We start from the raw sequence: 23,508 nt of genomic DNA, 5'->3' as shown, positions 1-23,508 counted from the left end.
CGTCCGTGGTGAGCAGAAGCAAGCCAGTGTTGCTATCATTGTTGACTTCAGATTCTTCCGTGCCTAGCAAAGTCTGGGATTTGGCGGCCCAACTGGTTGTTCTTGCTGTTGTTGAGCAGGACCCAGGCCTGAGTCTCCTGAAGCGGGGATAGGAGCTTGACCCATCTTTGCCTTGATCTGTCGCCTGCTTTGGATCACGTTCTCGAGAACCCCATGAGTTGAAAGCATGAGACAAATACCTTCGCATGGTTGGAATACCAGGCAAAGAGTTGTTACAATTTCTTTGTTCGTCACCCCAAATCCCACATGAGTCAAACACTGAAAGATTGCCTAATGGTCAGGCATCCAAAATTGCGGAAGAGTGTGTTGCCGTCTTATTGGCTGGAGATTACCCCAGCCTGTTTGAGACAGCTTGCGGGCTTGTGTAGGGTGTGAACTGACGGACCTGTGCTCCTTCGGTATTTTGTTTCTTAGCCCGGCAATCTGTACTCGCTGGCAGCAAATGAAGCAAGCGCAGACTTCTAATGTCGATCATACACAAAGAGTGGGAGATTAAGAAAAGATGATAATGAGGCTTTCTTTTGACTCAACGTGGGTCAGGCCCGATATCCTATGCGTCTCTAGACAAAGAACAAGGAGTCCACCTAACATGCAAAGATTGAGGCTGTATCCAGTGCAGGCCCCATGCATCAAGGTCAACCCGTACTTAGGAAAGCATATGCGTGGGAAGCTACTAGATAAATCGACATTTGTTACTAGCATAGGTGACCAATTTCACAGATTATTATCAAGAATATTGATGAAGAATTGTTCATATGGTCTCTTGAAGCTTTAAGGAAGACATGAATGTTATTTGATTAGCGGCTTAAATGAATATTGGAGCAAAGATTTGATCACACCCTTCAAGTGTGTCATTACATAGCAGAAGCGAGGAAGGAATGCTTCGCAGTAGTCCAGGGTTTCTCGGGCTGCTATTGGTAGATTGCCGCCAACTTAAGGTCCATTTATTAATTTATCCATTCATTTATATTTTCCGACTGTTTCACCACTGAGGGTGCTAAGTCGTACCCACGGTGCCAGCGGGCAAGAGCTGTCTAAGATAAATTAACTATAGGTGACGCCGGAGGAAAACCCACGTGGGAGAAAAACCGACATGAGATATTGAATGGCTGTTATGACAGAAATTTCCTTAGTCAGCAATAGAAAAAGTTGTTAACCAAAACTGGTGACCGCAGTAAGCCACATACACTATTGTGTGAGGACCCCAGTCACTCAGGTTCTACAACTTAGCCACTACCTTTGAACCATCGCAGGAGGTTGTGAAATCGTCACATTCCTATTGCTGAATAAGGTGATCCTCATCGTAGTCCTATGGATTGGCAATTTTCATATACGTATCTATACTCAGGTCATTGGCATACCTACTGTAGATTTGAAGGCGCACTCGGCATGTTTATCACTATTCAAGATTATCACGATGGTGATGACGGTGATAATGCTCCTCCCCCCATTAGGAATCCTCCTATTGGTCGCTCCTTTGCCATCTGTAGGGCAGCCGCCAAACCCATTACAGGTGCCCAACAAGTAGTAGCATGGCTTGTGCGTACGGAAAGGAGGAATGCCCGTTTAAAATGATGGTAGTACGCGTAAGCATGTACATGCTGGATTTCAGCATTGGGGGCGAAGCATGCTGACTTATAACACTCGCCATCTGTCCTTCCGCACAGCTTTACAGGCTCCCGCACTTTCAGATGTTGATTATTGGCGTGTGACCGACATCGATACACCTCAGCATCCAGTTTATGCTAACATCAAATCGATTCTTCAAGAATTCTTCGCCAACAAAACTCTGCAGCGCGAAACTTCAATAAACCATGTACCGGGTGGAGAACAACCGTCTTCAGGTAGCTGGGTAGCTCAGCAACCCGAGAGTTCACATCTGGCACGTCAGCACACTGGAAGTCTCTCTTTTTCTGAATCTAGTATATATTACTCCACCCAGAGTCATAGGAGTTCAACTCATGCAGCAGAGCAGGACTAGCATGAACTGAGTCAGCTTTCGAAAGGTCGAGCATGGTGTAAAGAGACGTCTGAGCCCCCAGAGGAAAGAGCGAATCAAGAATCTCCCCCGCTATTGAGAGGAACTGGATGTCAGTTCCCTTATGCAGGGCGGGTTGGAAGAGCCACTGGGCGCAACATAGTTTTTCAGGAGAAAGGAGGGAAAGTATACATTGACGCAAACAATCGACGCACTTGAGAATATCCCTGGAACTATACAGGCCAGTGGGACCGTGTCAGGGAGGAACAGCATTCTAGAAAGAGTATGATGCCTGAAGGAGGAACAGCCACAAAGTACTCCGGTAGTAGTGGTACTGTTATCACAAACAACGTGGTCTGTTGCAGCAATCTTCATTGCACTATTATGTGATATCATTGAGCAACACATTGGTCACAAGGATAGTCTGCTGGATGCAAACGTACACTGATAAAAAAGGGATAGTTCAGAATGCAAGTCAAATGGTAGGCTGTTGGTGTTGTTCTGTGACATTTCTTTGTATGTATACAACAGCAAAAAAGCTTCGAATATAAAACAAACGGACAACAAATAAGACTGGCCTGGCATTTGGTGACCCGCTCTGGCTCGCATTCTGGTGATGACTTAGATGTTCATAAGGAGGTCAACCCTCTCAAAAAGGTGCATAGCCTGGCAAGTATGTGAGATAATTTTGTTTATCCACTCAAACACGCAGATGCAAAGGCTTGCATTTAACTTCCGGCATAGTGTGATGCGCAGTAGCCCGATTATTAACGATGAGTGCTCAAAAGGATGAGGAGAGAGCAGCGCCCTACAATATCCCCCCATGGAGACCAGATCAGTCCTTGCCCTCATCCATCGATTGATCTACACTTTTACAATGAGCATTTTCCTGCTTCACCATGTCATCCAGTTATCAGCTTTAACTGCGGTTGCTCCGGAAAGTTCCAGAAGTAGAAAAAGGAAAAGAAATGCATTCGGTTGTACCTACCAATCGTGGAGACAAAGTAGATAGCGTAAAGTTACCTGGTAACGTAGTAAGAAACTTCACGTATCCTAAAGGTATGGAAACATTACTCCTTCCCCCCGCCCCCCCCCCCAAAAAAAGACATTTTGAAGCTGCACTCTGACCCCAGTGCGGCAGATACAAATCTAAAGCCTTGATGTGTGCTTGTCGTAACCATTAGGCACCAACTTAGTTAAATCTTCACAGTTACACTGCAGCATCTAGACAAACGGTAGCTCGACGAATGGGTAGGATTTGGGAATTGCGGCACCAAAATGGTCATTATTATCTTCGGAAGTCCAAAGGCTTGATTGGAGCATAATGCAACTACTGGATACAAATGGAAATCGAACAATGATCGGGGCTGTTGCTACACACCTCACATCACTCGAAGCGGATTGCTACAGATATGCAACGAAGGTTAAGGTACCAAGCAGTACCTGAGTGAGGCTCTTTTCATGTTGTCAAAACTCAAAAGAAGAGATACCATAACAATCTTTCTAATCTCGTGGCAGATACTCGCCCATTACTCTTAAGCCTTGTCAGCTATAGACGTTGAGTCTAACAACCCTCTGCCCCGTGTCAATGCTCGTGTTTCCATGGGATACCTTCAGCAGAATGTATAATTTGCTATCGAGTCTTCGCCCAAATGCACGTTGAGCGCACTCCAGTTGCTTAGCTTTGATGACTCTCGCTGATAGGTCTTGGAATCCCCTTTTTAGAGCTTAAATGGCTGAAATGCAATACACTAGCAGCAGTCTGGCTTTTCGAGCCCGATGTACATTGCATGTCGATGATTTACTATCCCTAACGAACCCTAGTTGAGGCAGGTGGGCTGTTAACTGTGGTTGGCTGAAGATGATTCCAAGCAAGACCACTCAGACTGTATTGCAGACAACAATCATCCTGTAGCCAGGAATCCAAGACTCTATGCACACATTGCCGCCACATTAGCCTTCCTGAGACATTGGGCAGAAATGGTGTGGATTCGTCAACATTTCCAGTTGGGGAATGTATTCTACTCCATTTAGTCATCCGACTTCACACGCGCTATATATCAGTAGCCGCTTGTCTCAACAGTATCTCCACCTCTCATGCTCTCTGGTCCCCCTTTTCAGGGAACACAGCATTCTCTCTTTCTATGTCATGGTTCCAATGAGACATAAAACCATGCCTTCCGCTTCAAAATCTTTGTCCTCCTTCGTAACCAAGTTTCGCAAGCAATCCCAGGCAGAGATGGCTTCTGAAACTGTGGTCCAAACACCACCCCTTTCAACAGTCAGTCCAACTGGCTTGACATTGATATACCCAGAAGATGGCTCTACTGCAAACACTCAGGCTGAACTTAAGTATGTTAAAGCTAATTGTGCATTGGATAACATCGGGGGCTAACTTAGACTTAGCATCGTTTTTGTTCCAGGATTGAATGGACACCCGCAATATACTTGGCAGACTGAGAACAAGAATGCCGGAATCTTCTGGCCTCGGGATTTGCTTGCCATGGATGTCAATGGCAAGGCAAGAATCTGGGTGTATGGCCACAATTCAATCCCAAAGGAACGTATTCCAAACATCATCACGGACCATGGTGAGAACCTCGAGCACAGCCTGGAACAGAGAGTTCTGTCTCAGAACAAGGATCCGATCGTTTTCATAGCACACAGTGTCGGTGGTCTTGTCATCAAACACGTATGTGAGAGTGTCCACAAGAGTAACTTGTCAATCATACTCATGACGCATGGCAGGCAATCAATAAGTCGGGGGCCTTCAACAACAGAACTAAGCTTGTCATCTTCCTTGGCACACCACACCATGGGCCGGAAGTCATCTTGTCAAGAATTGCAAAGAACCTAGCGTTGATTTCAGATGATGATAGAAGACTTTTTTCAAGGGCTCGTGAATAGTAAGCTTCTTGAAGAGATCAACCAAGCATTTAAAGATATTGTAACCAAGCAATGCATCCAAATTCGCTCCTTCCAGGAAACTAATGGTATTTTTACAGCAGGGTCATAAGAAAAGAAGGTAAAGTTACTCGTCTATAACAATGGATACGATAAGTAACTGACCTTTTTTCGCTGTAGGTTGTTGACGACCAATTCTCGAAACTTGGCCTAGAAGATCACATCGAGCAAGTTAAGCAACTCGGTGCCGATCACAGGGAGATGGCAAGATGCTCCAGCAGGGAGGATGCAAAGTACAAGGCAATGCTGAATGAGCTGCTATTATTGTTCGCGCCTACTGAACACGAAGCCAGCAATCCAGAGCCCACCAAAACCAGCACCAAAGCCGTCACCGGGGTTATGAGGGATGAGTACTCAGGTCACACTTCTCGAGTTGGAAGTACTGTTGCTCGAAACACGGCAGTAGTGGGCGATAACGTAAGGGTGATCGGAATCGGGACAAAAAATCCACAGGCAGAGGTCTCTGTCGTCAACCAGCCTTTGCCTATGTCATCCTCTGCAGAAGTCCAGCGTGTTGTCTCTGCAAATTTGCTGATCATGGGGGACGGTGGTATCGTAGAAAACATTGGCTGAGCGTGCTTTAAAAGTATGAAAAGGTTGTGAACATTCCTCGGCACAATACATAGTTTGGATAGCTATCAGAAGATTGATACCAAACGTGGACTCTAAATGCTACATTAAAATCTCAACTCTGATAAGACCCTATCATTAGCAGTGGCCTAAAGATAGAGGTGTGAGGTTCACATTAAGCCTGTGGAGCAAGCAGTTTAACAACTAGCATAATGTTATAGTTACAGATGGATTGATAGGAGCAAGCCTGTTGCAAGGTTTCCAAGTCCGGTAGGATATGATGGCGGCAAAGGGTTGGGCTGTCTCTGCAAGTGGGGTGAGGGGATCCACTCACAACAGTGACTTTGTTAGATTACGACCAGCATGACGTTGGCCAAGCCATAAGCCCTCCACTGGTGAATCCTGATTCGTCGATACGTGCCGGCCTCTTAGATCAAAACCTCACCTCGCAATCGCAGCATTGTCCCTTGCCCTTGAGCTTCAGGTTTGATTGTCGCCAAACCCTCTGTCAAGCCTCAACCTCATCCCTCTCAGTATGGTGATGAACCGACAATTGTGATCGTACCCAGACCATGAGACAGCTCTTCTACTCAGCAAGAGTCTGTCGGTTTTCTCATGTGCAACCTCAACGACTCTCATCTTACAAATGGCAATGGCAACAACAATGCCAACGCTTCAGCTCGAGCTCCAGCTACGTTGAGCATATCAAGGTGCCGTGTGCCTCAGCAGGCGAGATCACTGTGAGGTGAGTATTCTTCTTCTCACATCAATGCACACTCATCAGCCTCACATATCCATAGTCTACATAACATTGCCAACCACTCTGCTACCACGCCGATTGCCATCTACCTTCCTCCCTTCTACCGTGGCGCCAACACGGTTGCCCCTTTGCCCAGGTGTCTGCAGGACCACCCCGTCGCAGTTATCAATTACCGTTGGTCTCCCTTCACCACTAAACTTGAGCCGGGAAGCACACCGCTATACTGGCCAATCCCCCTCCACGATGTCACCTTCGCCTACAACTGGCTGGCAGAGAACCTTGGCGCATCTACCAATTACAAACCTGCAAGTGGTGGTGACAAGCTGATTCCACGCCCAGCCTATGTTGTAGGAAGTTACCTGGGCGCGAGCCTCGCCGCGGCGCTGGCGATGACTGAGTGTCATCGGCCAATGGGTGAAAATAATTATCATATGTCTGTCCAAGGGCTCATCGCATACAATGGGATCTACAACTGGACGACATTTTTGCCCGACCATCCTCTTCACGCAAAGGCAGCCAAGAGAAAACGATTGGCAACTAGCAAAACCAACCCAGAAGATGGCCCCCCGCCCTACGAGGAAGAGGGTGTCTTTACAACTATCAAGTCCCAAATCCCTGGACTGTTCGGCGACAACCCCGAGAACCTCTTCGACCCATTTGCGTCCGTTTGTTTCTTCTTCCACACACCAAATCTCCACGTTCCCGACGATTTCTATACCCCGTTGACTGACGAAGATACCGAGCTTCCCCCGTCCCTTAACAAACTCGTCAACATCCTCTCCGACAACAAAACCCAACCGCCGCTCAACCCCGAAGACATCTCCGAAGACCTCCACAGCCTCATCCGCAAGGTTGTTACCCGCATGAAACTTGCCAAACCCGCCCGCAAATCGCTCCTCAAATATCCACCGGCCGAATCCGATCTCTCCCTCCCGCCAACCCTCCTCCTCTACTCAGTCCAAGCGCCCTCCCACATGAAAGCCCGCAAGAGCCGGAAAAGAGCCAAACCCCCCGACCACAGCAAGCACTATCTTAACTCATTCGCTCACCAAGCACAGGATCTGGCGTCACTTTTGCGAATCGCAGGCGGGGAGTACGAGCTACGCAGAGGCATCGAAAAAGCGCGAACATTCTTGAATACGCCGAGTGTGGGGCCAGAGGCAGAAGAAGCAAGAAAATTTCTGGAGGAGCAGGAGATTAACATGGCGCGGTTGATGGAGGATGTGAGGGCAGAGGAGGTTTTCGTGAGAGAGGGGGGGCAGGACGAGGGAGGGGAAGTGGATCAACCTTTTGATGGGGAGACGGGGGAGTTGGTGAGAAAATGGCTGCACGAGAGGATTGAAGAGAGACGGAGGAGATGAGTGTGTGGGGGTTGGGTAGCGAGTTGTTTGTAATGTATGGGTGGATACCCTGTTGGTTTTAGTGGTTAGAGTTGGGACATGAAGAGGTACAGTATGTAGGGTCCTTTACTTTGATGGTCAAGCTTCGTGGAGGCTATGTGGAGTGTTTGTGTATTGATTACCCTCACTACCTAACATGATCTCCTAAAACTCGACCAAAGTCGCTGCCCTAGACAAGCTCTCTCGGGTACTATGTGGGGTAGCAACAGGAGGAGGTGCGGCAGGGAGTCTCGCCGCCCTGCCTGCGTCTTGAGCTTCTGTAGATGACGCGAGCTCCCAAGATTGATTAGAGTTCTTCTTCTCTCTGCTCTCTGGCCTTTTTTGCCTGTTCTTTCCGAACTTTTTGAAGAGCTTGGTGAATGAGAGAAATAAATGCATGAAACATGGAAAGATTCGGTTCATGAGACACCACAACACATAGCTCAATAACAGACGTAAGATGTGAAGCTCAATGGGCAGCATCACCAACACTATTATCGCCCAAACCGGAAACCCTTCCGGTACCTTAGGACAGACATCTCCCTGGAAGGTCTCCATCCCTTCCCATGGAGCGGGGGTGACTGTCGGAATAGCCGTGATATCAGTGACATGATATGATCTTGTCTTTGTCGCTTTGATAAGAGGTGGCTTCGTCCCACTAAAAGTTTCCGTGGCTGAAATGATGGTTTGTGGCAATCCCCATGAGATATTGTGACCATGAGTGTTCTTCCAGCACTTGCGGTCACCCTTTAGGTAGGCACCCAGGCAGCAATAGCGACTGTCGGTACAGTATGCAAGGTGGCCTTGCTCGTACGGAGGCTCTATGAAGAGGTTAGAGTTTGTCTTCTTAGTTGCAACGGGACAAACTGATAATGGTAATGGGAGAAGCGCATACCTAAGCAAACATCCCCGCAGATTGCGTTGTTCCATTCCGGCGCAGTACATGCTCCTCGTTGGACGGAACCCAAGGGTGATTTGGGAGTGATGCTTGTTTCATTGGTGAGAACACACAGGGAATTGCTAAAACAGGTCCAGCCTGGTTGGCAGCACAGCTTCACTGGCGTATCAGACACGTCACATGGAACATAGCCATACGCGGGGGTGCCGCCAGGGAAGTAACACTGAACATTGTCCTCAGCCTCGGCCTGGACAGGGACAGGGAAGAGAATTGGTACAAAAGTCAGGAACAAGGAGAGCCCCTTAAAAGACAGCATTGTGTACGTTGCTAAGGAAGTCATGAACTCGCTGATGTGTAGAGCACTCCTGCTCCTTCATCATGATAGCAGAGGGGAGTCAACGGCAGTATTTGTAGACTTTCTGCCTGCCTCTTTTCCTCTCCATTTGTCACCTCTCATGGAATAGGTCGACCATTGCGACGCCTGCCGTAAGGATCCCTGGTCGAGAGTGATAGGCTGACCAGCTGCGAGAAGCTGAATGCTCGACTCCCCCAAAAGCCATTCGGCCTCACCTCGACTGACAACCTGCAAGTTTTTCCAAAGCGAAACAATCCCACACTCGCTATAACAGCATCCGCTGGACATCAAGCGTTCAAGGATACTTTCTAATGAAGCAGAACGAGCATGAATGACTGAGGGATCAAGAGCCGGTAACAGATAACGAGATGGTCCATATGACGTGGGGAACTGTGGCATCTAAACAGAGATGCATGTAGCTGGGTTCGAGAACTCCCATGGAACACACATCGAAGGGCAGGGAGACTGCACCCTGCCGTACGATTAGCCACACCGTGGGGTTTTTTTTTGTTATCAGCATCGCGGTGTTGGCCAACCTTAGTAATGTCCAGTCCCACTTTGCATGCTGGCATGTCGTTAGAACAGCAAGGCTGACTCCAGCCACAGATCGCCTCAGCCGAATGGTCGCGCATCATCGGGGCTTCTTCAGCCGTTCTCATGCATTCTCATGCATTCAGCCATTAAAGTGCCGGGGGGGGGGCTGATTGTTCGGTGACAAATCCGGTCTTCCTGAAGTACTTCTTGAAGCCATTGTCATGCCATGATTGGAGAGGTTGCTTATCAAAACGTAGGTCTATGACAAGTCCTGATGTTCCATGGATTCTGTTCATATTCTAGAAGAAAGATTGAGAGTCAGGAGCCAGATCCAAGCAACGGCCAAGCTGTTGCCGCCCCTCAAAACCCTGGTCCCAAGTCCTGTCGTTCAGCTTGTGTCACTTCGTTGGTATCTTAGCTTTCACGTAGAACACTTGAGCTGAGACTGTAGATGAAACAGTGGAAATATGAATAAACGAAAATCAACTTAGGAACATTTCATAACGTTTTATGAGATACTTAGGCCTAATAATTTCCTTTAACCAACCCCTAATTAAGTTCTGGACAAAGATGAAAGGTCTAAGCAAACTACCTAGCTGCTGTGGGCAAGATGTCACACTAACAAAAGAGCAGCCTGTAATCAATAGCCCCACAGCGGGGCTGCTGCACAATGCTCCGCACTCGGATGAAAACAGAGAAAGAACGACGTCAACTTACACATCGCAACTTCAGTGCGGGGAACTGCAGAAGCTCATTGGCATCCACAACGGAGGGCAGCGAGCAGAGATTTCATGACCCTCTTGCAGAATTATAGACTCCGTTCACTTGCTCTTCTTCTTGGTTTTCCAATCATCATTGCAGTTTTACTGTCAACAACAACCAAGTTGGCCAGCCCATCACACATCCTACCACGCCTTACCCTCCTACTGAGCCACGTCACCACCAAAGCTGCCACACCAACCACAACCCTGATTACAACCGACAACATGACAACACTCTACGCCAGAGAGCTCGAAATTGCTCTTCTGGCCGTGCAGCGCGCGGCGCTTTTAACACGGCGCGTCTTCCGCGAGTCAGCCGAGCAAAAGGGCACCGTCTCCAAGGACGATGCTTCCCCCGTGACAGTAGGCGACTTCGGCGCGCAAGCCCTCATTATCTCAGCGCTGCGCCACAACTTCCCGCGCGACGCCATCGTTGCCGAAGAGGAAGCATCCGTGCTGCGCGAAGACACCCGCCTGCGCGACCGGGTCTGGGGTCTGGTCCGGGACACCAAGCTCTCTGATATAGGTGCGGAGGGCCTGCTGGGCGGCGCGGTGCCCGACGTCGACTCCATGCTGCACCTGCTGGACCAGGGACAGAGTCAAGGTGGCAGGATAGGGCGTGTGTGGACTATTGACCCGATTGATGGCACCAAAGGCTTCCTGCGCGGCGGACAGTACGCGGTGGCTCTGGCGTTGTTGGAGGATGGGGACGTCAAAGTTGGCGTGCTGGGGTGCCCTAACCTGCCTGTGGACGACTCAGCACCGCTGACTGAGAATATTGGTCTTGAAGTAGGCAATGATAAGGGGAGGGGTGTGCTGTTTGCTGCAGTCAAGGGGGAGGGTGCGACAAGTCGGCCGCTTGGGACGGGGACCCTCGCAGAGGGGCACAAGATTCACATGAAGCCGCTTATAGACATGAAAAATGCCTGCTTCTGTGAGAGCGTCGAAGCTGGCCACTCAAACCAGTCAGAGGCAGCGAAGATTGCGCAAAAGTTGGGGATTACAAAGCCCAGTGTGCGGATGGATTCTCAGGCCAAGTACGGCTCCATCGCCCGCGGTGCGGGTGATATCTACCTTCGCCTGCCGACGTCCAAGTCGTACCAGGAGAAGATCTGGGACCATGCTGCAGGTGACTTGATTGTCCGCGAAGCCGGAGGCCTGGTCACGGACACCCGAGGCAACCGGTTAGACTTTGGCGTCGGGCGAACGCTGGCCAGCAACAGCGGCGTGGTGGCCGCGCCATCAGCTGTGCACAGTCAGGTTCTCGACGCCGTTCAGGAGGTTCTCGGGCTCAAGAAATAAGGCCGCTGATGTTTCCCTCTTACCTCAAGATACAAGTACTGTACAAATACATACACATATATGCAACCCAATCCCATGTACCCACGCCGCTGCTAAACGTACAAGCACACCAACACCACCGCCATAACCATCCAGTATTCTCCTGTCTATTTGATCTTCTTCTGCTTCAGCTTGATAGTCTCATCGTTGATAAAGATACCCTTGCCCTTGTACGGCTCGGGCTTACGCCATTTGCGCAGGTTGGCGGCGAATTGCATGATTTGCTCCTTGTCGATGCCTTCAAGCAACACGCGCGTCGGCTGAGGCGCACTGGCCTTCATGCCTTTGGGCAGGCCCATTTCAACCGGGTGCGAGAAGCCCAGCTTGAGCGACACGAACTGCTGCCCGGGATACTCCTCCAGATCCGGCCGCGACTCGACCGTTGCCCTGTAACCAATACCAACCAACCGCAGGACGGCCGTGTGACCTTCTGATACGCCCATGATGTAGTTGTTGAGGTACGCCCAGGTGGTTCCTAAAGGGTATGTCAGCGTTCTGCTTGCGCTATGCGAATGGTGTAGTTGCTGTGTGCTTGCATACCCCACATCTCACGCTGCCTCCTCTCATTGCGGTCGGCGACGGTCAACCGGACCTGTCGCGTCTCCGGGTCCTGGTTGACATTAACAAAGTCTGGGATTTCGAGCTCGAGTTGCCCTGCACCATACATGGTCAGCGCACTTCCAATCCCTCCTTCAAAAGCCCAGTTCTTCCAAGCCAGGTCCGCTCACCTAATGGTCCCTTAACTGTAATCCTCCGCTTGTACTCCTTCTTATACGAAGTCATGTCCTTCTTCACATACAGGTCGCTGACCTGCAACTCGACCCCCGGCGGCACCGTGATCGGTGTGCGCCCCAACTTGGATTGTTGCACATTGGTGACAGAAAAGTTGCGCCGTTGTGATAGTAGTGGTGTCGTCCTCTGGAGGAGTGTCTGTGTGGTGGTCGTCGAGGAGGTAGTGGGTGTGGAAATCCTCCCTAGGGCCTGGCGCAGCCCTGAGGCTGTTGTCCGGGGAGCCAGCATCATGGAGGAGAGTTCCAGTCGGGAGGATCGGATCGACTTCGACAGCAATTGGCGGTCGGGCTGCTGGCGCACTGCTCCCACTCGACCCGTCTCGGTTTGTGGTGCGATGCCCGGCGGCTGCGATATCATCTGAAAAAGATCGGGCCCGGGAAAGCTTCGGTCAATGGTTCGTGGGGCTTTGCTTAGTCAGCAAGCGACTAAGCAATCTTGGCGTCTTGGCGCATAAACAACAACCAAGGAACCAGCACCACCATCCCAAGTCCCGGCCCCTCAGAAGCTCTGCAGACGATAACTCGTTAAAAGTCATGACAGTCAACAAATTCTCTGGATAAGCTACGACACTCATGGTTTCAATAGCAAATGTGCATTAAATCTACAGCTCACATGGTCACTTTGAACCAGGGCCTTGCCATGAAAGCCCCAACGCTTTGTTTAGCCCCAGTAACTTTTCCTCACTCCTCAGGGCGCAGCCTCTTGAGCTCCTTATCAGAACTTAGGTGTGAGAACATATCACAGAGTCCATGGAGGAAAAGCACTATGAATTTTCCAATACTGCTAGGAAACTTGGACAGAGTTCCAAAATGGACTTGCAAAGTCTCTCGGCCAACTCAGAAAGGACTGTTGTGTGGTGCCCCTATTGATGTCCTCAGCATCCAACGATAATATAGTGTGATTGCAGTATGCCATAAGTTTCATCACCATTGACAAGGACACTTCTTGAACCGCGATGCCAACTTCAGCTGAAAGCATTATTTCGCAGATCGTGGTGTTGCCCTGGACGCCAGCCGCTTTACGTCTGTTCTTTCCTATTCCATCTGCCTAGCCCTCTCTCTTTCCCAATATTTTCTCACTCAATTTCTGCCTTTGGTACTTTCTCTAGTCAACAAACCACACACACATGAACCCTGGCTTCTTTAACAACAATCTCTCATTCTTACTCTTTTACTTAGGTTCCTTCACAAGACTTCTACGCCATTGTAAGAGAGTGGCTTGGGTTAAAGGCCTTCATAATCAAACACGCTGTGACCAAGATGAAGGCCCAGCTTCTTCTGGGTTACCTCCTGGTATCCAGGATCTACGGTTTCTCATGGGGTGCTAGCGATCAAGGAGTCGGTACGTCTGGGCTGGCAAGCCAGACTAAATCGCATACTGACCTCTCTCGCAGAGCCGGTTCCCGAAAAACCCTCCGAACTCCTCCAAAAATCTCGCCTTCCTAACATTTATGCCGTCGCTCTCAGTGAACTTCAAGAACTCGAACAAGAACCTCTTTGTCATCGTGTGGCCGCTCGTCTCCTTGTCAACAATTGTCAACTCGTCGACGGCAAGGATGAGACGACCATTCTCACCGATAGTGGCCGCCAGATTCGCGACTTTGTCGACTCTTATGCTGCCAGCCTCGCTATATGCGACCTTGAGCGCGGAAGCTTCATCATTCCAAATGAATGTGCCAAATTCCGCGAGCCATCGCTCACACAGATCGCCATCCGCAATACGCCCCAGTTACATGTGAGTTCAAAGGAGATTAGTCTCTGCCTGTCCGCGCTTGCGGCTTCGGATGCGGCGTGGAGCACTTGGGTCAGCTATCGGCATAAGGCATTGAGGTTTTGTGAAGCGGCCCGGGCGGATAATGAGAAGGGTAGGTGTTCTCTGTTCTCTATATTTTGGGAGATCGCATGTCGATTAACCAAACAACAGCTCAGCATATCTTGCTCTACCAACGCCTGACCAAAGTTATCGCAAAATTGACCGACGGTGTCGAAGCCGAACTGCAACGCTTAATGGACGATCTTGACAATCGTGCCCGGCAGTCGGCGGAGAAGCTGGATGAACTAGCTCCCAAAATCAGTCTGCTCAATGAGGGGCTGCAAAGGATCGAGCACTATTTCTCTGGCAACTTGGATATGGCAATGAAAAAAACCTCGGAAGCAATGCATGCCAGCCATGAGCATGCTGAGAACCTTCAACAGGTGCTCAACATCCTCCTCACAAATGTCATTCAAGGCCAGTCGCAATTGGCTTTCGCTCACGAACAGTCGCTCCAGCATGCAACCGAGAAGGTTCAAGAGAATATGGAGGCTTTTGTGGCGGTTGTCTCGACAGCCATTGCATCTTCGACTTCCCTCCAACAACAACTGGTATGTTACCCCATCCACTCTCCAGCCCAACAGCATCTGACATTCACAGCAACTATCTTTTCTCCACACCGCACATCTTGCTCAGCGACAAGATGCCCTCGAGCAAGGGATGGACCGACTTCTCGCGACAACCGAAGCCCTTTCGACCAAGTTTGAGGACCAGTCCTCCCTGCTCTTACAGGCGAACAATATCACCAATGATATCCTGGACGCTCTCGAGGAGACCGCGAAGTTGGCGTCGTCCATGAATGAGTCGTTTCTTTCACGGGCTACTGCACATAGCTGGTGGCCACTCGTTGTCTTTCCCACCGCTTCCTTAATCATGGGCTCATATGGGCTTGCGCCAAGTGTGCTGCGGAACATCGGGTTACTCGCGCTAGGCGAGATGATCGGGTTGGCGTTCTCCTCTTACAGCCGGTTGAGTGAGCTCTTGAGTTTTGCGCAGGCACAACAGGCTGTAGCAAACGTATCCATTACTGGCTCACTCTGAGGGCCGATATGTCCTGACCATTGGCCTGATTAATCATTGGGTCAATTGTCATTGGCCATGAGACTAATGAGGAAGGAAATTGGTGGTACTCACACCTAAATCATGATCGGGTATTTGCATGACGGACGGAGTTGGGAGTTTGGGGATTTAAGGGAGGCTCTTGCTAAATTTCTTACGACATTTCTTTTCTGTTTCATTTGCTGAGGTTTGCTTCGTTCCTAGTCTGGCTTGAGGAACAGGAAAACAAAACGGTTTAGGACAAAGCATACGCACAGCTAGAAAAACGCCACACCGCAATACATGACTGGGTTACAGTTATCATTTTCCTTCTACAAAGCTCCCAGAACGAACTTCTACCAAGCGCAGTCTTGCCTATGGACTGTCAGCCGTTCTCGATCTTTCCAACACCTAAATTTGATGCCACAAACTTTCCCGTTTTCTGTTAAACTTTCCCATCTACTGGATATGCACTCGAACAAAGATGACAGAACCGTCGTGGCTGATATCAATTCACACACTTCACGGGTGTTTAGTCTAGTGGTCAGGACGCTTCGTTGTGGTTGCTTGGCTTGGAATTCTGAAGAAAGTTTGGGGCATCACAACAGAACCGAAGAAACCCCGGTTCGATTCCGGGAACGCCCAAATTTTTACTTTTTCCCATATTCTTTTGGGCCGGGCTGGATAGAAGTGCGGCGGTCTTACCGGGGGGGGGGGGGCTAAAGCGTGCCAGGAGAGGGAAGAGTTGGAAGGTGGGTGGCTCAACGTGTTAAACACTGGGGGTCATGTTTTGAGGATAAGTGTCCATAGTCACATACATTTGAGAGCGGACTTTCGTCACTATATTTCAAAGATAATTACCATAAATCATAGGGAGGCACAACCAGCGATAGCGAGATTTCTAGTGCTCTAACTGCCAAATGCTCTGTTTCTTACACTGAAGTGCCATTTTTTTGCAGCTTTCTAACGACTACGTCACAATCAACGATAATTTTTTTGGATTCTCATCAAGCGCAGTGATTCGTCTGTGACCTTGACGGGCCAATATTTTTTTCGTTCTATCTCTCCTACCACGCAACTTAATCATACCAAATGGCATTCATCCCGAACCCTGGCTCGGGAATCCTCACCCTGGCAACCCGATGCAGGCACTCCTCCTGCCACCTATAGATTTCTAGCCAGCCCTCCTGATCATCCGTGATGGCAACCCACTCATCGCTAAAGTCACAAGGCGACACGCAGTTGCTATGACCGCCGCTCGTCGGCGTCGGCTGCAGGCAAAGTTGCTTTTCGATGCTGCCGCAGTCGCGTAGCTTGAACGCGCTGATGTAACCCTGCAGTTCAAATTTGTTGGCGCGCGACGACGCAAACATGTACTTGCCGCTGAAGGTCAGCGCGACGACGTCGGCCCGGTACAGGCCCTTGCCTGTCTCCTTGTCCTTGCGCGGGATGCCCGGCGGAATCAAGGGGTAGCTGTGGTGTGTGTACACCGGCATGTGTGTGATCGGGTCGATGACGTACTCACACAGGCGGTTGCCGGCTTCCATCAGCGCGTAGAGGTAGTTGCCCGAGGGGTGCATGGCGACCCAACGTGGGTGATCGTCAGGGGAGGGGGCATCGATACTGCCGACGAGCTCGACCTCACCAGAGGGGAGTTTGCGGTGGCACCACAGCTTGTTGGCGGTTAGATCGGCTGAGTAGAGGTAAGTCTCAGTTGGGTCGAAGACCATGCCATGGATACCGGTGTTGGGGAGGTAAGGGTAATTTTGAATGTTCTTGTCGAGCTTTCCCGTCTCAGAGACGGAGAAGACATTGCCGTAGCCGGCGTGGTTGTAGAAGGGGTTGGCGTAGACACAGTAGGGGGGCTGTTTGGCGGCAAGGAGGAAGATGGCACGAGTGTTGGTGTCGGGGCTGTTGGCTTGGGCTGGAGGAGAGCTAAGTTAGGGATGATATCACCTCTGGAGCGTTGAGGAGAGCTTACGATCGCCGCCCATGGGGTGTGACACCTCATGGACGATCTCAGTCGGGCTGCGGACGGCGAAGCTGGACCATTTTTTCATGGCCGCGCCGTAGAGGTTCTTCTTGGCATGCTGTGTGCGTTGTGGGTGAGCTTTGCTCATGTCATGACGGAAGGCCAATTGGTCTAAGTGAAAGTGGCAGGCGTACGTCAAAGGTCATCCACGAGATGGGCTCATCATAGGGGATCTCCGTGCGCTTAACCAGCTCAAGCGTTAGGTTCTCATCGTCGAAGACGACGGTGAAGATGGCACCCGGAGGGGTCCAGGTGCCGCACATCAAGTGGTGGAGGGGCATTGTGGCTGTCGGTTAGACTGCAGATGACGTCGGCTGGATGTGACGGGAGTGTGTGGGAGACGAGACAGAGCAACACAGAGGGAGAAGCGCAGAAGCGATATCGAGATCGTACGATGTCAGATCTTGGTGTAGATGGCCGAGAGAGGCGCAATTGAGATCCAGGATAATTTTCCACGGGTCTATCTACAAACGTTTCTCCTCATGCCGTGTGTTTGGCCCCGGGCACGGCCATGATGAGCCCGCCGCCCTTGGCGTCCCAGCGGTCGGATTGCGATGTGGGGTTTGCAGATGGGCACTGCAGGTCAAACCAACCGGCCTGATCGCTCCAGATGGCAGCCGGGGCATACTTTCGGGCCACAGGGGGGTCTCGGAAGCGGCAGCGGGAGATGAATTGGGAGCACAAATGGTTGGCTGGCGGCTGGATGTCGCAAAACCTTGTTCCAAGCCCAGATGCAGGTTCGTTGTGATTGGGGCGATTCAATGGAGGGGCGATGGCTAGCTGCCGGGCTGAATGGGGCCGATGGCAGGGGAAACGCTCATCCCGGCAACAACGCCATCGCAATCTGCCGTCGAACGCCCCACGCCGCCGCGAGGCCGAGCTCTATCCAGCCCTTTCATCCATTCCTATTGCAGACATGGTGCCATCACCCAGCCCCGTGCACATGCACGGCGGAAACCCTGAGGGGAAAGTGGATGGACTTCAATAAACTGCTATGCCAGGTGGACGGACGGCCCGACCAGGAATTGCAAGAAGCGCCGATCTGTATGAGAGCGCACACAGATCGAGCAGACAACTCGTGAACCCCGTGAGCTGCCAGGATGGTGATGGCGACTCATGAGACTCGCCAGACGAGCGCCGTCTGGAGCATCTAGAGCATTTTAGGGACCATCTGGAGTTGGTCTGGGACCCCTCTGCCGGAGTAGAAGTGGGAGCGCGGTATCACAACCAGGAAGGCTGTTGGATGCAATCCTTGCGACCCCAGACGCGTGGGACTGTCGTGGAACCACGGCGGGGTCTTGGTCTGCGGTCTTGGCGGGCACATCGCTGAAAACCGCGGGGAGCAGCGGGGCCACAGGGCTAAATTTGTCCCGCTGGACATAGAGCGTCACAGAGATTCTCCCTTAGCCGACCCCACTTCCACAACGCAAACAGCCCTCTTGCGCTTGTGCGCCCTCACCAGCCGTCCGGGGCAACGCACGTTGCACCGGTGCGGTGATATGCCGTGACAGCTCCCCGATTGCCCGCCAGCGGGAAAAAAAAATGATGCTAGCGACCTATCACTGGTGCCGCAATTGGCATCTCCAGGCTGCGAGGCTGTGGATGAGACGGGATGGCTGACCGTCTGGGGTTCCCATGGAGGGGCCATGGATCTTCCTGGGTCAGCCGCGAAACTGGGGATTGCGGGAGAGGCTCGGATGGACTGCTGGCCGAGAGACAGAGGCAAAGGCAACACCGTAACATGTCTTCTCCGAGCAAGCGTTCTCCCTCCCTCCTTCTCTCTATATAAGACGCCGGTCCTTCCCCGGATCTGCTCCCAATCTCACTCTCGATCATCAGCATCGCCAGCTTCACTCAGCTCGCTCTTGAACATCTCTGCTTCCACCATCCCTTAACTTATCACTTACAACTTACACAAACAACACCGTCACAATGGCCGCCGAGCAGAAGAGCCGCTTTGACCCCAACTTCACCGACATGGTGATCAACGGCATGGGCCCCAACACCACTCCTCGCAACCGCCAGGTCCTGGGTGCCCTCATCCGCCATCTGCACGACTTCGCCCGCGAGGTTGAGCTCACCGTCGACGAGTGGATGGCTGGCATGAAGTTCATCAACGAGCTGGGCGCTATCTACCTCACCAGCAACAAGACTCGCAATGAGACTCACCGCATCTGTGATATCCTGGGCTTCGAGTCGTATGTCTTTCCCTCCTGGCTTCTATCCGCCCTTTTTCCGTGCCCTTTACTAACAGACAATAGCCTCATCGACGAGATCGCCCACAAGATCGTCTCTGACACTGGCATTGACCCTACCTCCTCGTCCATCCTGGGACCCTTCTGGTCCCCCAATGCTCCCTTCCGCCCTCTCGGCGGCGTCATCTTCCAAGATGGCGTTCCTCCCAACGGCCGCGTCGTCAAGATGCACGGTGTCATCCGTGACATCACCACCGGCAAGGGCATCCCCGGTGCCGTCTTCGACATCTGGCAGGCTTCCGCCAACGGCAAGTACGACTTCCAGGACCCTGAGAACCAGACTCCCAACAACCTCCGCGGCAAATTCCGCGCCGACGAGGAGGGCCGCTACTGGTTCTACTGCCTGCACCCGACTGCCTACAGCCTGCCCCGCGACGGTCCCTCGTGGCAGCTCCTGCAGCTCATGGACCGCCACCCCATGCGCCCTGCGCACATCCACATCATGGTCACCCACCCGGATTACCTCGGCTGCACCTCCCAGCTCTACCCCAAGGACGACCCCTGGGTCAAGAGCGACACTGTCTTCGCTGTCAAGGATGATCTCGTTGTCGAGTTCAAACCCTTCTCTGACGAGAACGGCGCCGTCCTCGAGCTCGAGTACAACGTCAACCTGGTTCCCAAGGGTTACAAGCCCAAGAACTAAAGGGGGGAGAAGATGTGTCCTCGTGCATTGATGACTGACAACCACCAAAAAACTCGTGATGAGTGTCTGAGTTGATGAGTTGGAAAGCAAGGTTTCTTGTGTACATATTGCCGCATGATACATACCCAGCGTTCGGCAGCAAGCTTTTTTTTTTTGGATCGAGTGGAAGGTTTAAGTTAGCTGTAGCATTGTTTCGTTTTGAATAAAGTTGTAGCTTCAAAAACAAAAGTTTGGTCCTTTAATGAACTGTGACTTCTACTCCTGATTTGAGTGGCATCTTCAGCTTGTCAACATATCCCTAAAACAGTCAGATCTGGGGCATCCTTCCGGCGGCTCATCAACAGTTGGCTGTCTTGGCTTCAGCACAAGTAGCCTTGTGACTCTTATCTACTCCTGACTGCCGTGCAAATACTAATGTCTTTCCTCCCGTTGCTGGCGAGAGGTAAGCAACAATGCCCGCCATTATGTAGAAGTAACTTGTGACTAGAATGCTGCCCATAGAGAGACGTCATTTGTACCATCAGTATAACTTGTTTAAGTGACCAGCCAGAGTGCCTGATATGGGTCATGTGAGGAACAATTGTTTTAACCTCGTGCAAACTGCCTTTGTCTGAAAAAAAGACGGAGAAGAGATCGGCTAGGGGGCATATGAAAACAAATAGAACGTTTCGGGAGAGTTGAGAGCAGGTGACAATCTGTATGACTTCAGTCCAAAAAAGGAGTGTAAAACATTGTCAAGTGTTTTGCGATGAACTGAATATGTCTTGTTTACCATGCTCTGACTGCTTGTTTGTACATCTTGTGACACTCTTGATAACTTTTCTAAGGTTCAAAACCGTGGGTCAGCTTTCAACGTTTCGCATGCAAGACACTGGGAAAAGAGAAGAGAACGGCCAGAAAATATTTCAAGGCAAAAGGTATAACATGGGTACTCATCCCATATAAGCGTCAAAAAGAATATCTAACATCCAAAAGCACAAAAGGATATTGACAAGGGTGAGATTCGAACTCACGCCCCTTTCGAGACCACGGATAACACTCCTTCTGCGGAGGGATGAATTAAGGATAAACCTTAACGTGGCGCCTTGGACCGCTCGGCCACCTTGCCTGGGATTGTGTCATGAGTTCGGGTGCAGTGTTTGCATTCATAATGTAGGATTTGTGGGGATCGTGGGGAGAGCGGGATGTAAGAGGGATATTGATGTTCCGGTGGTGCCGGCCATCCCGCTTGGTGGGTTTGCGGATTCAAGGGCATCGGGGGTTGGCAGGTGTGGAGTTGTTGGGTTGGGTCCGTTTATGGGGGTTGAGCTGGGGTTGGACTTCAAATTGTTGAAAGGAGAGGACCGAAATCCGAGGCAGGATCTTGCAAGGCTGAACTGAGTTGGATGAAAGCATTATGTCTACCATGGATGGTACCAAGGTTTTGATTTGGCTAGGTAGTTGGGGATAAAATGACTTGGAGGACGAGATCGACTGCGGAAGGGAAACTCAGGGGCATGACTTCTGTCTTGTACTAAGGACCGCTAGATGATGGAAGGGTGCGGCCCGGCTTTTCCATGACAGAATGGCATACTGGAAGAGAGAAAGAAAACAACAAGGAAACTACGCCTTAGTGTGTTTGACAGGACAGAAGTCGTGGTTAGGAGGACACTATCAAATAGACATTGGACCGCATAGTCTGCCTCGCAGTAAAGGCTTCAGCCCGGCACAGTTGAGTAAACCTGTTCAGGGGAGATAGGGTGGCTAGCAATCTACTCATAATTCAAGCCCAAACCCCCTTGAGTCGAAGGCATACTGTTTCGGCGAAAACGTTCAGAGTATTCGGGGAGGGTGCTTCGTCAGGAACAGATCAGCAACTCCACAGGTAAAGGAGGGCCTGATCAAGCTTGCCAAGTAATGTTCATAGTGAAGGGGCCTGGGGAATTGGCAGCCCCGCAGCATCGAGCTGGTTCCAGTCAGCCCCAGAATCAACTGTGCCTCCGAGATAGAGACTAGCATGACTACTGGCTCAAACACACTTCTTATGCACCAAACTCGAGAAGCAACGCACACCCAGGGACTGGTTGGTATATCATATTTTTTGGATGGATATGTACAGTCAACCCCTCATTTCTTCTCCTCCGACTGCTCCTCAGGTTTAGGCGTAGGCAGCTTGAACGTATCCGGAGTGCGATCGATGCCAGGGCCGACCTGGTCCCAAGCGCTAGAGCCTCCCTCGAAGTTGCGGAAGGCTTGAGTAAGCTCGAGCGGCTCAACGACGATGCGCTTCTTCTCCTCATCGTAGCGGATCTCTGTGTAACCTGTAAGAGGAAAGTCCTTGCGCAGCGGGTGGCCCTCGAAGCCGTAGTCGGTCATGATACGGCGCAGATCGGGGTGGCCGACAAAGAGCACACCAAACATGTCGTAGACCTCACGCTCGTACCAGTTGGCGCCCATGTACAGGCTGGTAATGCTGGGAACCGGAGTGACCTCGTCGGCGTAGGTCTTGACGCGGATGCGCGCGTTGTGCCGCACGCTCAGCAGGTTGTAGACGATCTCAAAGCGCATCTCGCGCGTGGGGAAGTCGACAGCGGTGATATCGCTGACCTGGGTGAACTCGGCATTGGTATTGTCTGCGGGGAGGGGTCAGCCACCTATTACATCCCTAACAGTCGGCCCAATGACCCTCCACAAGATGAGCTTACACTTGAGGAACGAGAAAACGGGGATGACGCCAGTGGGGCAGATGTAGATGGTAAGTTCGTCCTTCCAGACGGAGAACTGCTGGATGTACTTGGGCAGGCAGCTCATGAGCCACGCGCCGTACTTGTGCAGGTTGTCGGCCTTGCTCTGGTACTTATCGGCCGGGTTGACGAGGGCCTGCTTGATCTCGCCCACGGGCTCACGGGGGATGGCACGCGGGTTCGGGGCATCCTTGGGGAGGGCCACGCCGAGGCGGGGGGTGGTGGCGAAAGAGCGCACAACGGCGACATTGGCGATGGCCTCAGTGCTTCTGCTGCTGCGGGAGATCGGCCGCAGGGCCGAGGCCAAGGCCCTGGTCTTGCAGAGCTTGCTGGCCATGGGGAATGGTGGGAGTTCGGCGGGCGGGTGCTCGTTGAGCCAATTGATCGAGAATCAGCCGGGTCCTCGTCGAGCGGATGAGCGTCCCGCAACCAATTCAGTTACGCTCGACCTCGAGCTCGAAGCTCGGGCCAAGGGTCTGATATGCACGTGACACATCACGTGCTCGCAAACAGGGGTCCCGCATCTCTGTCTGCCGGATGAACTCGATCCCTTGAGGACCCGTAGCTCAAGGAAAAAATGTAAAACTTGCACCAATCCTGTTCGATTTTAGGC

The 23,508-nt window shown here is 51.3% G+C and overlaps 7 protein-coding genes and 2 non-coding genes across 9 annotated transcripts; 5 read left to right on the top strand and 4 right to left on the bottom strand.

Annotated features, from left to right (window-relative positions):
• Positions 1-4,356: 4,356 nt before the first annotated feature.
• On the top strand, positions 4,357-7,693 carry CTHT_0043480 (uncharacterized protein; the record flags this gene model as incomplete). The annotated part of the gene is made up of 5 exons (XM_006694680.1): positions 4,357-4,390; positions 4,462-4,730; positions 5,123-5,419; positions 6,142-6,317; positions 6,373-7,693. 5 exons carry the CDS (start codon positions 4,357-4,359, stop codon positions 7,691-7,693), a joined length of 2,097 nt encoding a protein of 698 aa, XP_006694743.1.
• A 2,791-nt stretch (positions 7,694-10,484) lies between these two features.
• Positions 10,485-11,561, top strand: CTHT_0043470 (uncharacterized protein; the record flags this gene model as incomplete). The annotated part of the gene is made up of 1 exon (XM_006694679.1): positions 10,485-11,561. The coding sequence occupies one exon, from the start codon at positions 10,485-10,487 to the stop codon at positions 11,559-11,561; it is 1,077 nt and encodes a 358-aa protein (XP_006694742.1).
• A 146-nt stretch (positions 11,562-11,707) lies between these two features.
• CTHT_0043460 (mitochondrial 54S ribosomal protein uL6m) lies at positions 11,708-12,620 on the bottom strand (the record flags this gene model as incomplete). The annotated part of the gene is made up of 3 exons (XM_006694678.1): positions 11,708-12,075; positions 12,141-12,254; positions 12,329-12,620. The coding sequence occupies 3 exons, from the start codon at positions 12,618-12,620 to the stop codon at positions 11,708-11,710; spliced, it is 774 nt and encodes a 257-aa protein (XP_006694741.1).
• A 1,031-nt stretch (positions 12,621-13,651) lies between these two features.
• On the top strand, positions 13,652-15,245 carry CTHT_0043450 (uncharacterized protein; the record flags this gene model as incomplete). Its single annotated transcript, XM_006694677.1, has 4 exons — positions 13,652-13,733; positions 13,786-14,256; positions 14,316-14,755; positions 14,841-15,245. The coding sequence occupies 4 exons, from the start codon at positions 13,652-13,654 to the stop codon at positions 15,243-15,245; spliced, it is 1,398 nt and encodes a 465-aa protein (XP_006694740.1).
• Positions 15,246-15,768: 523 nt separating this feature from the next.
• CTHT_0043440 lies at positions 15,769-15,887 on the top strand. Its single transcript has 2 exons — positions 15,769-15,807; positions 15,851-15,887. It is a non-coding gene; the product is annotated as a tRNA-His (tRNA).
• Positions 15,888-16,321: 434 nt separating this feature from the next.
• On the bottom strand, positions 16,322-17,555 carry CTHT_0043430 (carboxy-cis,cis-muconate cyclase-like protein; the record flags this gene model as incomplete). Its single annotated transcript, XM_006694676.1, has 3 exons — positions 16,322-17,166; positions 17,224-17,332; positions 17,409-17,555. The coding sequence occupies 3 exons, from the start codon at positions 17,553-17,555 to the stop codon at positions 16,322-16,324; spliced, it is 1,101 nt and encodes a 366-aa protein (XP_006694739.1).
• Positions 17,556-19,206: 1,651 nt separating this feature from the next.
• CTHT_0043420 (uncharacterized protein) lies at positions 19,207-20,172 on the top strand (the record flags this gene model as incomplete). Its single annotated transcript, XM_006694675.1, has 2 exons — positions 19,207-19,472; positions 19,536-20,172. 2 exons carry the CDS (start codon positions 19,207-19,209, stop codon positions 20,170-20,172), a joined length of 903 nt encoding a protein of 300 aa, XP_006694738.1.
• A 988-nt stretch (positions 20,173-21,160) lies between these two features.
• CTHT_0043410 lies at positions 21,161-21,280 on the bottom strand. Its single transcript has 2 exons — positions 21,243-21,280; positions 21,161-21,204 (listed from the first exon to the last, which is right to left on the bottom strand). It is a non-coding gene; the product is annotated as a tRNA-Leu (tRNA).
• Positions 21,281-22,278: 998 nt separating this feature from the next.
• On the bottom strand, positions 22,279-23,232 carry CTHT_0043400 (NADH-ubiquinone oxidoreductase 30.4 kDa subunit-like protein; the record flags this gene model as incomplete). The annotated part of the gene is made up of 2 exons (XM_006694674.1): positions 22,279-22,784; positions 22,857-23,232. The coding sequence occupies 2 exons, from the start codon at positions 23,230-23,232 to the stop codon at positions 22,279-22,281; spliced, it is 882 nt and encodes a 293-aa protein (XP_006694737.1).
• Between the last annotated feature and the right edge of the window lie 276 nt (positions 23,233-23,508).

Source organism: Thermochaetoides thermophila (assembly GCF_000221225.1).
Source record: "Thermochaetoides thermophila DSM 1495 unplaced genomic scaffold scf7180000011818, whole genome shotgun sequence".
In the NCBI taxonomy this organism is placed as follows: Eukaryota; Fungi; Ascomycota; class Sordariomycetes; order Sordariales; family Chaetomiaceae; genus Thermochaetoides; species Thermochaetoides thermophila.
This window is presented reverse-complemented; position numbering and strand designations above follow the sequence as displayed.